Source organism: Condylostylus longicornis, unplaced genomic scaffold (genome assembly GCF_029603195.1).
Source record: "Condylostylus longicornis isolate FDR11 unplaced genomic scaffold, ASM2960319v2 ptg000017l, whole genome shotgun sequence".
Lineage (NCBI taxonomy): Eukaryota > Metazoa > Arthropoda > Insecta > Diptera > Dolichopodidae > Condylostylus > Condylostylus longicornis.
In genome coordinates, this window is record NW_026577986.1 from 9,273,847 (window position 1) to 9,290,106 (window position 16,260).

The 16,260-nt window shown below is 24.4% G+C and overlaps 1 protein-coding gene across 3 annotated transcripts in view; it reads left to right on the top strand.

The window, feature by feature from the left end:
- Window positions 1-10,895: 10,895 nt before the first annotated feature.
- The window catches only part of LOC129606139 (tyrosine-protein phosphatase Lar), a 167,154-nt gene continuing 161,789 nt past the window's right edge, over window positions 10,896-16,260 (top strand). For all 3 annotated transcript variants that reach the window (XM_055516259.1, XM_055516261.1, XM_055516260.1), the window contains exon 1: window positions 10,896-11,069. In XM_055516259.1, coding sequence (XP_055372234.1) covers window positions 10,970-11,069 — 100 coding nt within the window. In that variant the 5' untranslated portion in view covers window positions 10,896-10,969. The remainder of the gene's footprint in view (window positions 11,070-16,260) is intronic.

Sequence of the window (16,260 nt, forward strand, 5' to 3'; positions counted from 1 at the left end):
ATTTAACTTTATGAGTTTAGTAAAGTTCATTTGTAAAATGTAATAAACAACAGTTTTATTATATTAAATGTTAAAATTGAGTACATATTGAGAAAAAGTTCGAATGAATACTCTTCTTACAGTGAGAGCGTAAATTTTTTAAAAAAACTTATAAATTTCTCACAATGTGGCTAATTGAAATTCCCTCACGTTTATAATTTATTCCTAAGGTAATGCCTTAGGAATCCGTATTAAAAAAATTCGGTTTTGTTTTAATAATCTTACAAATAAACATTTTTACCTTAATTTTCTGGCAATTTGTAATTAATTTTCATTTTTTTACTCTTCTTTGTAAATGATTATTTTGATTACTTGGATTTATTTATTCACCCATAAAATCATTTAGCACCTTGAATATTAAAACTCCTCAATTTAATTTTTTACATTTTCTCACAATTAAACAATTATTTTCCAATTTTTCAATATGTTGAACTCTTTTTCTTCCTCCCCGGAACAGTATTAATTTTTTTGAGCTGCAAATGAATTCATTTTAGTATCCTTTTTCATAATTTTTTGCCTACAGGAAGAATAATTTTTTTTATACGTGCATGTACACACAAATATGTGCATAAAATGTAACCCATTTTCTCTCGTACATTATTAAATTTTTTTACATTTTATTTCAAATACAAGAGCCCTATTTTTTTTTTTTTCGTTTTTGAAAAAGAATGGAGAAATTAAAGTTTTAAATAAATTAAAGAGATAAATTCAGGTTTCACCTGTAAATAAATGTATCAATATTTGACCGAAATACATGAAATTGCTTTTTATTTGATTCTTTATTATATAGAAAAATATTATAGTATGATTGGTTCTATATTATCCTTTTTATTTTATCCTTGTTTTTTTACTATTATAGATTTTATTTTGTTTTTTTTTTTGTTATCCTTTTCAAATTGCAAAACAATCGTATCACATTTTCACAATTCATCCCACATTCATTTATACAAAAATAAATTCTATATTATATATATATTTGTGTTTGTGTGTTGTATGTATTTATATAAAGTGTTTATGTATACATGAATTGGAAAAAAAAACAGAAATTTCTCATTTATTGCACGTTCAAATCAATATTAAATGCATGCATGGATATTTGAATGCTAATATGCATAAAATTCAAAGTATATGTAAGTAAAGTTTAAATGCATAGATACATACATAATACTTACATTCATATACAGGGTGATGCTGGATTAAAAAGACAATAATATAATACCGGTTACAAAATCGAAAATGAATAAAAGTTTTGCTTAGAAATAGGTGTGAAAGCTCAATAATTTGAGAGCCATACAATTATTTTAAGGCAATTTAAAGAAATTTTTTATTATGTTTACTATTCTCCAGCCACAAGACTTAGGAATTCCTTTGGTTGTAGATGAAATTAGAAGTTATGCTATAAAGCATAAGGCTCGTCTAGAACAGCATGTAAACAAAAAAGCAGCTCAGCTGCTAGAAAATGGCGTTATGACAGAAAACCAAACGAACAATACCTTTCAATTTAACTCAAAATACCAATTTCCTTATGGAAGGTATTTAATTCCTATACAAAAAAACCAAGTTAGCGAAGAGGTAATAAATGGTCTTTGGGACTAGTTTTATCCGTTCAGATTTTAGGTGATTTTTTAGGCTAGGAGTCACGGAAAAAAAAGGCAGGTAGCGTCTTCTTCGTCCTTCGAGATTTTTTCACTTAGTGGAAAAAAAAATGTTAAAAATTAGGTAAAGCTTAATTTTGAGGCCTACATGTTATATGAATGCGTAATTAAAGCTTACTTTAGAAGTTTATATACGTAATTGAAGTTTAGTTTCCTCATACTATATAGCTGTATGAAAATTAGAGAAATTTTTAAAAATGAGAAGCTAAAAATTAAAATTTTTCAAATTTTAAATATAATTTTTGCATCAAAATATTTCTAATATTATAATTAAACAGAATACTTCATGTCATGTGCTGACATACCTAAAATTTCAAACAATAAGGAACAGACCTTTAGAATTAACTTCTCGGAACCTGCTACACTGTGAATATTGTCTCTATACAAAAATTGTACTTACTTATGAAGGCTTTGACAGCGGTATAACAATGCATTTAGAAAACAAACACTCTGTATATACAACGTATGTACATAATATATTTTATGAGTTTAAAAAGCATTTGAATAAAAATTTAAACTTAAAATATCAGATCAATAATTTTTTACAATGTATTATTGTAAAAATTATCCTAAATTAGGTTAATTTAACAAGAGTATATACTTAACTATTATTTAATTTTATTACATATTTACTTTGTATATGTTATAAAGTGCGAATTTTTTTGTACTATAATAGAGATAGAAAAACCTAATAAAATTTTATAATATGGGTTGTTGTTTTAAAGCGTTTTTCATGTGCATTTTTAATCTTAGTAATCGATTTTCACATTTGTATATCACTGATTTTCAGGTATTTTTCTTTTTCATAAAAATCGAAAACATTCAATTATATAGACTTAATGAAATTTTATAGTTTTGAACAAAAATAATATAAAAAAGGAGCAATAATGAATAGATTCTCTGTTTGGAATTTTCCATAGCCAGTAAAAGTGTGTATATTGTTTGTGATAATTTGTTTTATTCTACAAAATTAAATATTAACTATGACATTGTGAGAGTCTATATAATTAAAATAAGAACAATTATTATTGAAAGAATGTAAGATTGAATGAGTATTTTTAGAATATTTAACAAGAAATTAAAATTAGAAAGGAATAAAATTTGAAGAATTAAGAACTTTGTAAGAGTGAAAAAAACCCAAAATTTTAAAATATAAAAATATTTTTGTAAAAATATTCCAATAAAAATTAATGTAGAACAATCAATAACTAGACAATATAAAATTTTGGAACACCCATTTCTAATGGTAGAGAAAATATTCTTCTTTACAAAGAAATAATATAATTTCTGAAGTACCATTAATGAAGAACAAAGTTTGTCGGGACGTTTATATACATAAAACCATAACATACATAACATAGGTTTTCAAAACCCTTAATTGAACTGAATAACTACTCCAGTATTACTCAATTTATTATTATCAATAGTTATTATAATATAATTTACAGAAAAATTGTAAAGTAAAAAATTGCATACTTCTAGGGTTGGAGATTTCTTCTTAGCTTTCCTATTTTAAAGGGAAGAATTACATGAATTTGCATAAAATATATAAGTGCATAGGCTTTAAATATGACCAGAACTCTCAGCAAATCTTTAATATTTTAAATTTAATATTAAAGGATACAAATATAATGTAAATAATTAAAACAAATGAAAAAGTATGGAAGTACATGTGATATAATAATCGACTCTCTATAGTGCCCATTTATAAAATATGTTCCACCGCACATTTATGGCCACATATTTTATGTATTAAGTAATAAATAAATTGTAATACTTTAGAACAGATCGCAACCATTAGGAGATTCACATAAAAATTAACACTATCGCCCCAACAAATTTCTAAACTTATCGAATAAGGCAAAAATAAATTATTTAATTTTTTGTTTTTACAATTTTCAAATTTTTTTGCTTTCAATTTATAGCGAAAAAAAAATTTAGAATAATTAAAGTCTCCCCTTTCAAAAACTTTTTTTCCTTGTTTTCATTTTCGCTTCCTTTCTCCCATATTTCGAACATATGATAAAATATTATCACAAAAGATATTATTTGTATGCCAGAATGTGTAGCAAATTTTTATTGTTGAACTTCGGTTCATTTTGTCATTATACCCGTACGAACGTATGTTCGAAGGGTATACTAAATTTGCCTTACCGTTTGTAACGCTAAGAAATAACGGTCTTAGATATAGACTCAAGTGTATGTTTTTTATCAGCGTCAAATTCTGAGTTGATTTAGCTTTGTCTGTCCGTCCGTCCGTCCGTCCGTCCGTCCGTCCGTCCCAACGATAACTCAAAAACTAATTGAGCCAAGTACACCAAATTTTCACAAATGATTTATTGTAGTAAGTGCCAGAACCCTATTTAAATTGGACATGATCGGGGTACCGGTTCGGGTAGCTGCCATACAACTTCAAAATTTATTTGGCTATATCTCAGAAACTATAAAAGCTATGGTATTGAAATTTCACACAAGCGAATATATTACTAGGGCCAATGTGTTTGATAAAATTTGTTAAAATTTCTTAGCTTTTTCTGGTAGCTGCCATACAACTTAAATAGTAGTTTGGCACACACAGTATTTTGAACAACAGACAGTATTGAAATTTTGCATAAATTAATGTGTCCCTTAGTCAGTTATGGCATCTTTATTTGCACATAGGATAACAAATTCGTACGGGTATTACAGAGTTGACAAGGTCAACTCTATTTTTTTTCTCGTTTTTAATTTTTTTTATGAAAGGGCAGCGAATTGTACGAAAAAAGATAGGAATAACAGAGCAGCAAGGAAATTTTTAAGAGTAAAATATAAAAATACATAAGTTTTATTTTCATATTTATTTCCGTTTTTTTTACAAAATCGTTTATAGTATATGAAGTCATATTTAAATTTATGGCAACATATTTTAAAATTACACTCCAAAAATGTCTGTGTATTATAATACAAGCGGTTTGAAATGATCCAACTTAAGATCTCAAAAGTGTTTTAAAATTGTGCACCAAAAATGAACGAAATCTTACAAGTTCAGATAAAAACATAAAAGACCAGCTAATTAGCACTATAATTTTATTAGTTTGAAATTAATTATTTGTTCGGAAGGTGCAATATTGCGCACAGAAAATTATTTCCTTAATTATTTCTGAAGTATAAAAAATTTATACAAAAATTTCCCATTAAAATGCCAATTAACATTTTCATAATTTCTTGCATTTCTTGGGAAATTATGAAAATTTGTGCCCCTAAAAGTATGCAATTTTTATAGATTTATAGATTTGTAAGTTTTTTTTTAAATTTTTATTTAAAAAACACTAAAATTATTTGTTTTTATTCAAATTATTTAAGAATTTCCTAAAAATTAAAGCCTTTAAAATTTCGTAATTGTAAATCTTATACAGTTGCATTGATAACAGTGATTCTTAAATGTTATAATTTAAATAGTTAATCCTTGATCGCATCCATTTTTCAAATAATTAATTATAATTTCCGCATAATATTATAAAATAAAAGACTAAATATATATAAAAATTTTAAAGCATTCCTGATTTTTTTTCAAATATACTCGTATTCAATACTCGTATAATATTACGTATAACACATTATTATTCGTTTCTTTGGTATTTTAATAATTTAATGATAACTAAATAACCTAAAAAAATACAAAAAATTCAATAAAAAAATAGTTAATTAATTAAAAATAAAAACAAATTAATATTCCAAATCGATTTACAATAATAATAATGACAATAACCTATTACCAATTTACCAAATATAACAATAAAAAATTATTATCAATAGTTTATTTTTTTTTTTAAATATAGCTAATTAGTTAAATGGATTTTTCAATAAAAATAAAAATTAATCAATATTTTTATATTGGAATGCAATGAATATTGAATACGCATATAAAAATAATTATTGTTAATGGAAATTACACGTGCAGTATAATTTAAATGAAACAATAATTATATATAAGGTAAAAGAAATCAGCCGAAATTTATTGATTATATTATATTGAAGGTCTATAATTTTCAAATATTAACAATATGACTTCGATTATATTGTGTGTAGTAAGACATCGTCCTCAACTCCTCATTTTTTCTTAGAAAATGTGAACGTACATAATTATTGAAAATTTTTTTTTTTGTTTTGTTTATTTAAGAAATATAAGTAAAACGAAAGGCCACACATTTTGTATTTCTTAGATTATATTTGAACTTTCAACTACGCCTACTTTTACTAATGTATGCATTGTGACGAATTTAATGTATGAATTCATTGTGGTTGGATATGCATGGAGTTTCTTCAAAACTATTTAGTTCCTTCTTTTAATAAATAAAGCAAAAACAAAAAATTATTAGGAAAATTTGCTTCAATTTATTCACTCGAATTTGACGGAATATATAATACCGATTTCTAAATATAATTCTTGGGGTTAGAATAAATTTTTGGGTATCATACTTATCACTTAATTTAGCAAATTTCGAAACTAAACTTAACAATAATTTTTATAAAAATGGTTTTGAGATGAAAATTAGTGAAGAGAGAGAATTCAAATTAGTTAATTTTTGTACTTTTAACATAATGCTAAATTTTTCGAGAAAACAACTGAGTTGCTCAGTACATTAGAAACCTACTTGCCATTTGAAATGACATTTCGGTTAACTTGCCCTTGAAATATTTAAATATTTAACTTTTAAGAAAATGTTTAAAAGGCAAAAAAGAACTTATGTCAAAATAGTGTGGAAAAAGGTATAAACTAAGTACTTTGAAAATATAGAACAATTTTTTAGGTCATTAAAGCTCTATTGAACATTATAACTCATTTTTGAAAAAATGTTGGATAGGCCACTAACGGGCTGAGCACCACAATTGAATTCAGTAAAAGGAGATCCTAACCGTTCTTCTTTAATACAACAAAAATTATACGTAAGAATCAAAATTTTGTAACTTTAAAAGCGAGTTAAAATGAAAAGTGTTAGAAAGTGAGACTATTTTTAAAAAATATGATTAATATTTTGAATGTCACACCTAAGATATTATTTAAGAAAATCGTGAAAAATTGCAACTCAGTAAAATTCTTCAGAATTTAGTTTAGCATCCTTTCATCTATATATCTCATATCAAAAATTTCTAACTACAAATATAAGAGTCTTGAAATTTATTTAAATTATAATCTAAATTTCAAAACACCCTTTTATTCGAAATACGCTTATTTTGACTTAAACGGTTTTGCACACAAGTTTCTTCAGTTTTTTTTTTCATAATCAAAATCAACTCTTATTATTCTTATTTATAATTATATACTTATAATTCGTCACATTATTGCTTCCATCACATTATTGCTTCCATACAATACAATGTGTATACAATGAGGTTTCAATTAATTTATAATTTTCTTTTATATTTTGTATAGCCTAATAATAACAATAGTAAGCAAATTAATGAAAATTATTGCATTACGGCCCCATATATTAAGTATATAGTAGAGCATTATTATAATATAATTGCATAAATTTTAATAAAAATATTTATAAATGATTTGTTCGTAATTGAATTTAAATTAGAATTCAAAAATATTAATTAATAAATTTTAATATCGATTAAAATTATATAACAAAATTTTATTTGCATAACAAGAAAAAAAACATAATTTAATTATCATAATAATAATTATGGTTAAAGACTACCGGAAGGAAGGAATATTTCACTGTATATAATTAATTTTAGACATACAAATTCAAATATTGCATTATATTTTAATTGATATATTTAAGAAATCATTAATTTATATTAATCTAGTATAAAGTGTAGGTAGTTATTTAAAATTATTAATTAATAATTGATCTATACAAGCTATTCAATTTAAATAATATTTAGAATTTTAAATTATTTCTATTAATAATATTATTGTTATACAATTTAATGAGAAGCAAAATTTAAATTAATTATATGCTGTGATTTACTGTATGTTTTTCAAAGGAGTGAAAATTATTTAGTGAAATTTTTTTGGTTTAATTGCAAGATCTGTAAATAGCATTTGGCAGATGAGGACAATAATTAAACTCCAATCAAATCATAAATTACAATTTTAATTAAAAATTTGATATTCGAAATCAGCCATATATAAATTCTAAATTTTTCTTCAATAAATATAATTTTTACCGACCGCATTGCATACTATAACGGAGGTTATTTGACAACATCAAATTTCTCACATGGAGGTTTCGACGAAAATGCATTCCTCCATTCTAAGAAAGCGTAAATAAACTATTTTTAAAGAAATAATCATCTGTCTGACAGTCTATTCCTTGCAAGTTTGGCTTAACGGTTTGATCAACTTTTCTGTACGGTTTGAACAACTTTTGGGATGTGTCAGGTCTCGAGAACTGTATCTTTATTATACTATAATATCTATACAAAACCAATTAACCTGAAATTTCATATATAAGTTTCGCTTGGCAGTATACAAGAAACCATATAACTTTTAAAAGAAAACATCAGTTAGCATAATCCTGCAATTTCTTTGAAATTTCTTACTCAACTCTTCACGATGTAAAAATAGTGAACTTATAAACTTTTTTGAGAATATCTGGTCTCTGAAACTGAACACTTACTACGGACCGATTTTACATTTTACACCATATCTATTAGCAAATAACAGAATTTAACATAATAACAAAAAATTAACGAAATTTCTTGAAATATAATATTTGAGTTTTGTTTTGCTACCGGAAGTAACTGAAAAATTTTACAGGGAATTTGAATAGCACAAAGTGAAGCTGTACTTAAAGCCAAATTCACATTTTTCTAGGTATGTTAATTAAAAGCTTGCTAGTGTCCTTAAAATTTAAAAAAAAGTGTTTAAAAGACATTTTTATAAACATTGTGCAACATTTCTTCTAAATTCGATTACACGCACCTTGTGGTCGGTTATTTGCTGACATCATCAGATTTTTTTTGGATTGACAAAATTATAAAAGTAATTGATAAAAAATAAAGCTCTATCAATATTATTATTTTATCCTTGTAAAAAATTCAAACCGAAATTCAAATACATAATATTGTTAACTTCAATAAACTTCCACAATTAAATTAAAATCAAGATTTCAATAAATTTTTGAATTATAAAACCATGTTGTACCCGAAATCATTTCGCTCATTTACTCATTTTATTCATTTTATTCGCTACAAATAAATTAGCTTTAAAATATTTTTTTTTTGTGATATTCACATGACCTGCATTAATATTATTATTATATTATATACGTGCCTCTTTAAAATATTTAATACTTAATGTTAAAGTTTTAATCAAAAACAAAAAATAATCTTAAAAATAAAATTCCTAAAAAAACAACAACAACTTAAGAATAAAATCCTTCCTGTCCACACGTTTATATTGTAAAAGATTAAAAATACTTACATATACACACATTCGAAAAATTAAAATGAATGTACACTATAAGAAGGTGGGCAATGAAAAACAAAAATTTTTTTTTATACGTTTTCACCTCAATAATCTTTCATTTCTTTAAAAATACGAGTACTGCAGTCAAAATAAAAACCAAAATGAAATGCCTTAAAATCCTGCTATCATAAAATATTTTTTTATTGTTATATTTTATTTTTTAAGTCTTTATAATATTTAGAAGGATTCTTTCAATATATGGAGCATTTACAAAACAATATGTAGGTCTGGTTGGAGTTAAAACAAAAAATATTAAAATATTATTTATTTATTTATTTTTTTTATAATAAATTTAAGGAATAAATAAAAAAATTTTGTATTAAAATTATCCTTGAAAAAAAAAATATCTTAAAACCCAATATATTGCAGCTCTTTTTTAGATTTTATAACAAACGAAAAATAATAATAAAATATTAAACTTTTCATAAGTCGTTACCCCAAAAAAAAAACAGAAATAATAAAAGAAAACTGGAACAAAATTAAGAATCTAGACAAATAAAATATTTTTACAAGCCCATCACTTTTTTGTTTTATAACTTTTATTACTTACAACAACAAAAAAACCTCAAAATGGACGTCATTTAAAAAAAAAAATGATATGTGAGTTTTAAAATATAAAAATATTTTTTATTTCTAAAACACAGCAGGTGTCGCTGTATACTATATTTATGTACATATATATATTTACATTGTCATTATAATGAATTATTTTATAAATTTTGATCTCATGGAATTTAATTCTTATCCGAGTCTATATTTGCATCTTTAAAATTATTATGTAATTTCTGTTGAGTTGATCTCAGTTCCCATAGATCGGTGATACCCAAAGTGGTCTTTATAGACTCCTCTGTAATCCATGAAGACCTGCTAGGGTCTACGATGGTGCACAGAAAAAATGAGACTCTATCAAATGAAAATGCGAGTCTACGAAATGAAAATGGGGGGGAGGGAGGGGAGTTGACTTGAATTTAATTCCCTTTTAGAAAGACAATATGCTATTTTATATGTAAACCAAAAATTCAAATAAAATGGGAACAATTTTTGACGAAAAATTCAAATCAAATGGAAAAAAATAGTGGTTTCTTCTCTCATTCAAACTCCCACTTCAACTGTGTGTGTGCACGCTTGAAAATTTTTTGTTTTCTTTTTTTTAAATTTCTCACATTATAAGAGTACTTTACTCCTGTTAGAAATTTAAGTCTATGTAAGAAAGTAGCAGGGGAGAATTATCAAAAATTGAAAAAATACGACTACGAGAGGTCTACGAGGGTAAAATGTTTGGGAAACTCTGCCATAAATGAATTATTTCAAAAATAATAAAATTATTTATCTAAAATTTTTAATTTATTTTTAAATATCTACATAATATTGTGATTTATTTTAAAAAACAAAGCTAAGAAAATTGGTTTAAACTCAATTTCTTAGAGTAATTAAAAATAATTAGAGTAACGAGCATTTTAAATTCAATAAATGTTATTAATATAAAAATTCTCATACTGGCAATGCTGTTGCAAAGGAAATTGTTTGACGGCAATAAACGTTTGATAACACGACTTGTTTGGATATAATATAAATTCTACTCTAAATGAACACATTTTATTATAAATATTACTCAATTTTCAATTCACAATTTTAATTATTAATTTTAATTAAATTTTAATAATTTCAAATAAATTTCTATTTGAAAATTAAAAAAAAACTAATTTCTATTTTATTTACTCTTCTAATAGGTAATAATACACCACCTGGTTTCCCAGAAATAACAACAACACCAAATACAAGAGTTATTGAAGTTGGACATACGGCTGTGATGCAATGTAAAGCAGATGGTAATCCACCACCAACAATTTATTGGATTAAAAATCAAACAAAAGTTGATATGTCAAATCCAAGATATAGTCTTATAGATGGTAAGTCAAAAAAATTATTAATTTAATAATTATGACATTAGAATGATAAAAAAATAATAAGTAATTAAAAATAATTTATAAACTTTTTGGCAGTAAATTATTTTTATTAATGAATAAAATACAACGAGAAAAAAAATAGAGTTGACCTTGTCAACTCTGTGATACCCGTACGAATTTGTTATCCTATGTGCGAATAACTAATGTGCCATAACTAACTATGGGACAGACTATGTCTTTAAGTTGCCGTATTAACATATTAATTTATGCAAAATTTCAGTACTATGTGTTATTCAAAATACTGGTTGTGCCAAACTACTATTGATGTTGTATGGCAGCTACCAGAACATCGACCCTACTAATATATTCACTTGTGTGAAATCTCAATATCACAGCTTTTATAGTTTCTGAGATATAGCCAAATAAATTTTGAAGTTGTATGGCAGGTACCAGAAGGAGCCAAGTAATTTCAACGACTTTTATGTGACACATTGGCCCTACTAATATATTCGTTTGTGTGAAATTTCAATACCATAGCTTTAATAGTTTCTGAAATATAGCCAAATAATTTTTGAAGTTGTATGGCAGGTACCAGAAGGAGCCAAGTAATTTCAACGACTTTTATGTGGCATATTGGCCCTACTAATATATTCGTTTATGTGAAATTTCAATACCATAACTTTTATAGTTTCTGAGATATAGCCCAATAAATTTTGAAGTTGTATGGCAGTTACCCGAACCGGTACCCCGAGCATGTCCAATTTAAATAGGGTTCTGGCACTTACTACAATATATCATTTGTGAAAATTTGGTGAACTTAGCTCAATTAGTTTTTGAGTTATCGTTCGGACGGACGGAAGGACGGACGGACGGACGGACGGACGGACGGACAGACAAAGCTAAATCAACTCAGAATTTGACGCTGATCAAAAACATACACTTGAGTCTATATGTAACACCGTTATTTCTTAGCGTTACAAACGGTAAGGCAAATTTAGTATACCCTTCGAACATACGTTCGTACGGGTATAATTAATGATTTATTAGGACTAAATATATACATATATACAGAAATCCTTAATATATTTGAAAATATTAATCGACAAAAAGTGAAAGGATGGCAATTATTAATAAATTTGCTATTATTATAAAACATTCAATTTACTCTATACTTATAAACAGTGCCAGATCTACCATTCATATGTAAAGTGAACATTTACAATGAGCGCCGGAAAAAAGGCCACCATAGGAAACTTAAAGATAAAACTAAATTTCAAAAAAAGTGAATTTTTTTCTATATTTTCCAGTACTGGATTTCCAAAAAAAAACTATTCTTTCTATTTACAGCGAAAATAACTTGATAACAATGCAAAATAAGGTGCTTTAATTCTATGACTAATCTTGTATTCAGATAAAATTACAAAAAAAGTTATTTATTATTCGCAATTGCAATGTTTATTGCATATTGTTAACTGTTTCGTAAGCGAAGAGTGCTCTTTTAAAAAACTGAGTACGGTGCCAAACAAGTCAGAACCGGATCTGCCTATAGAATGTTTTGAATTTTTGATACAAAAAATTTGTTATTAAAATTAAAAGCCTAATAATTTTTGTGTATATCAAATACAGTAAGAGGCCTTTGACAGTTTATATCTGTTTAACATTGATCACTTTTTTAATACATAAAAAATATTATTTGAATGTATGAGTTCCAAACTTTCAAGTGGTAAATTTTGTTTTAATTTTCTCAGGCACTTGCTCTATTCAAATATTATTAATTGACCCGTAATCGACCCTTGTGTGTTCCTAACTAATAAGATCAGTGTTACTTATTCGATTTAATAGAAATTTTATTGTATTTGTTTGTCATTTGCTTATTAAGAGTATTATTCGCATTCTTTAACAAATAATTAGGGTAATCTTCTAATAAAGTACCCTCACCACTTTAAGTATATTATAAATATTTTAATATTTTTATAATGCCATTTTCTTTTATTTTATCCTTCCTATGACCTTAACAAAATATATAAAAATAATATTATACACTTTTTGTTTTTTTTTATTGTTACTCTTTAATCGTAATTTTTATTGTTATTTCTTGTAATGAAAATGGAAAATTTAATTGCTAACCAAATGGTTATGCTATACCCAAATCGAATTCTTCCAATTCTATACCCTGATTATATATATACATATATATTTTTGCATAAATTTAATATAAAACCATTCCCAAATTTATATATACATTTATACGCACACCAGCAATTCTTCTATTCCTGATACAAAAAAAAACGCAAATATTTCTTTTATTTTTTTCTATATTAAAAAGCGAAAAGCGAAAACCATGAAAAATTTCTTACCTAAAATTAAAAACTTAAAAATAAATTTTAAGAAAAATTTTTAGAAATTTTCCTCTTTCTTTTTTGTTTTTTTTGGAGGATAGGAACATGAAAATTAAAAGGAAAACTTTTAAAATATAAAAAAGAAATAAAATATAAAAATTGAAAAAATAGAGAGCGAGAGAGGGAAAACTTATAATAATAATATTAAATAAGTTGTCTTTTCTCTTTCCTCTTGCTTATTCGTTCTTCGTCTCTCTATTAATTTTCTTCTTTTTTACGTAATACTCGTATGTTCTCTTTTTTATATTTTATTTCTTAATTTATTTCTTCCTTTTTTTTTGCTTTTCTACATCTTAAATCGAGTTGTCTTGTTGGTTGATTGACGTTGTAATTATAAAGAGATTAAACTTTTCTAATTAGGTAATGATGACATTTTAAAATAAATTAAAATGGTACTTGAAAATATATATATACATATAAAAGAGAATGTTGGAAATAACAGAGTTGGAGTGAGAGGAAGAATATACTATAATTATGTAGTATGTATATAGTAAGAAAAATATTAATATAATTAAAAATGATTAAATAAATTTTTTTTAAAATAAGTTAGAAAAGGAAGTAAGATTTTATATGTATAATTGATGTATATATATATATATATATATATATATATATATGAGTGTATGAATATTAATTTTAAAAAAGAAATCATCCTTTTTATTTTTTACACTTCTCTTAATTATTATTATTTAAAAAAAAATAATAAAGAAACAAGAGAGAAAGAGAAGAAAATGAGTTTTAAACTGCAAATGATGTTTTACTGATAAAAAGAGACATAATAATAATAACAACAATAATAATAAAATAGAGAGAAAAATAATATTGGTATAAGGTGCTTTACTATAAGGTATCCGTTTTAATAAAGTATTTAATATTTTTTTAAGTTCTCCTGCTGCGTGTAAAGAGTAAAAATAATTATTAAATGAGAATTTTTTGACAGATGATTTTAAGATATGAAAATAAACTCTTATTTGTAACATATTTAAGATATTTGTTTGTTTGTTTTCATTTTCTCTTGGTTTTTTTTTTTTTTTTGCTCTTGTGATTGATGTCGGAACTTGAAGCTATTAATTATTATTTTTCCTTTTAAAGTTCAGTGTTTTTCTCTTTGTTTTTTTCTTTTAACTGTATAATATATACAAGGTTGAAAGTAGAAAAGGAACATTATAATTTTTCTTACAAATTATTTAATGAGTAAATTATGATGTGATCAAAGAGGGCGCTGTTAATTAAATTTTCAATGTTAAAAATTATGAAGAAGAAAATTTTAAATATTATTATTGAAAAAGCGAAATTTTCCATATACATATATATAATATTATAATTTATTTTTAATATACGTACAAGGAAAAGGAGTTTTTTATAATCATAGAAGTTTTCTATTTAATAAAAATATTTAATTGAAAAATAAATTTATTTAATAGAATCTTAAGAATTAGGAAAGTATTTAAGAAAATTTTCTATATATTTCAGATTTCTTATAGTATAGAAAAATATTTTTAAATATAAAAATAAATTAATTTTTTTTTTAAAAATATCTTCATATTCTTTTCAAATCTCGTTCCAAAATACATACATAATTTAAGTAAATTGTCTAATTTATAAAATTCTGATTATTTGGTTTTAGTAGAAAATTTTCATATATCGCGACATTGAATTGAATTTATTAGTAAGATACGATACGATGGTAGATAAGTACGGCAATCAATTTTACGATTGTCAAAAATCATAACTTTTCATAATCATTTTGACGCATCAATCATAATTTAATAATCTGTTGCTAACGCAAATATTTGCAAAAATTAATGCAATTTTTTTTTTTTGATACTGCAAGATGTCAAAATATTTTATATTGTTAAAAAATCGTTGACAATTATGAAAAGTACCTAACCTGCTATAATTAATTCTTATATATGAAACTGATCATTTATATTACAATATGCCTAAGTTATACAAAATATATTTAACTTTCCAATGAGAATTGCAAGAATTTCATGAAATATTTCTGAAAAAAAAAAAAAAAAATTTATTTGGCACACCTTGGAAAATTACTTGGTACATTCTTGGTACAGTAAGCAAAATTTTTTAATAAATTGAATGAAAAAAAAAATTAGAAAAACAAATTGAACGTAAAATTTAATTAATGAAAATTGGAAATCAAAATTGACAGGTATCTGAGCACATGTGAGTTAGGCACATGAGTTACTTCAGAATTTTCTGAACATTAAAATAATAAGTCATCAATAAAAATTTATTTTATATTAAAGAATTTAAAATGTACGAAATTTTCTGAATTCCTGTTTTTTAACACCTACAATCAAAAATTAATGGCTTAAAACTAAAATTTTTTTAGTTTTAAAAGTTAGAAATTTTATTCGTTTTCTATATTTAATTGCCCTACTATTGGAAATCACAAAATGAATATTAAAAATTATTTCAATAAAAAATATTTCTACCAGTTCTTAAATTTAATCCTTTTTGTTTTTTTTTTTTTAATATTCAATTTAAACATTATTTTTAGTTGCTTGAATTTATAAATTTTCACTATCGTTTCGAAACTTCTTTAATTTTATTGCTACAGATACACGCCCTTATAAGAAAACCCCTAAAAAATTTTTACTTTTCATAATATTCTTTATTGCTGTGTAAGACTATAATATGTGTTTGATATTCAAAATAAGAAAGATTTTAAAATTTTTGTAAGAAATTTTTCAATTTCATTTTGAAAACATAAACTTTTTATTTTTGCTTTAAAAGTTTTTAAATTTAAAAATAAAACGAGAAAAAAAATAGAG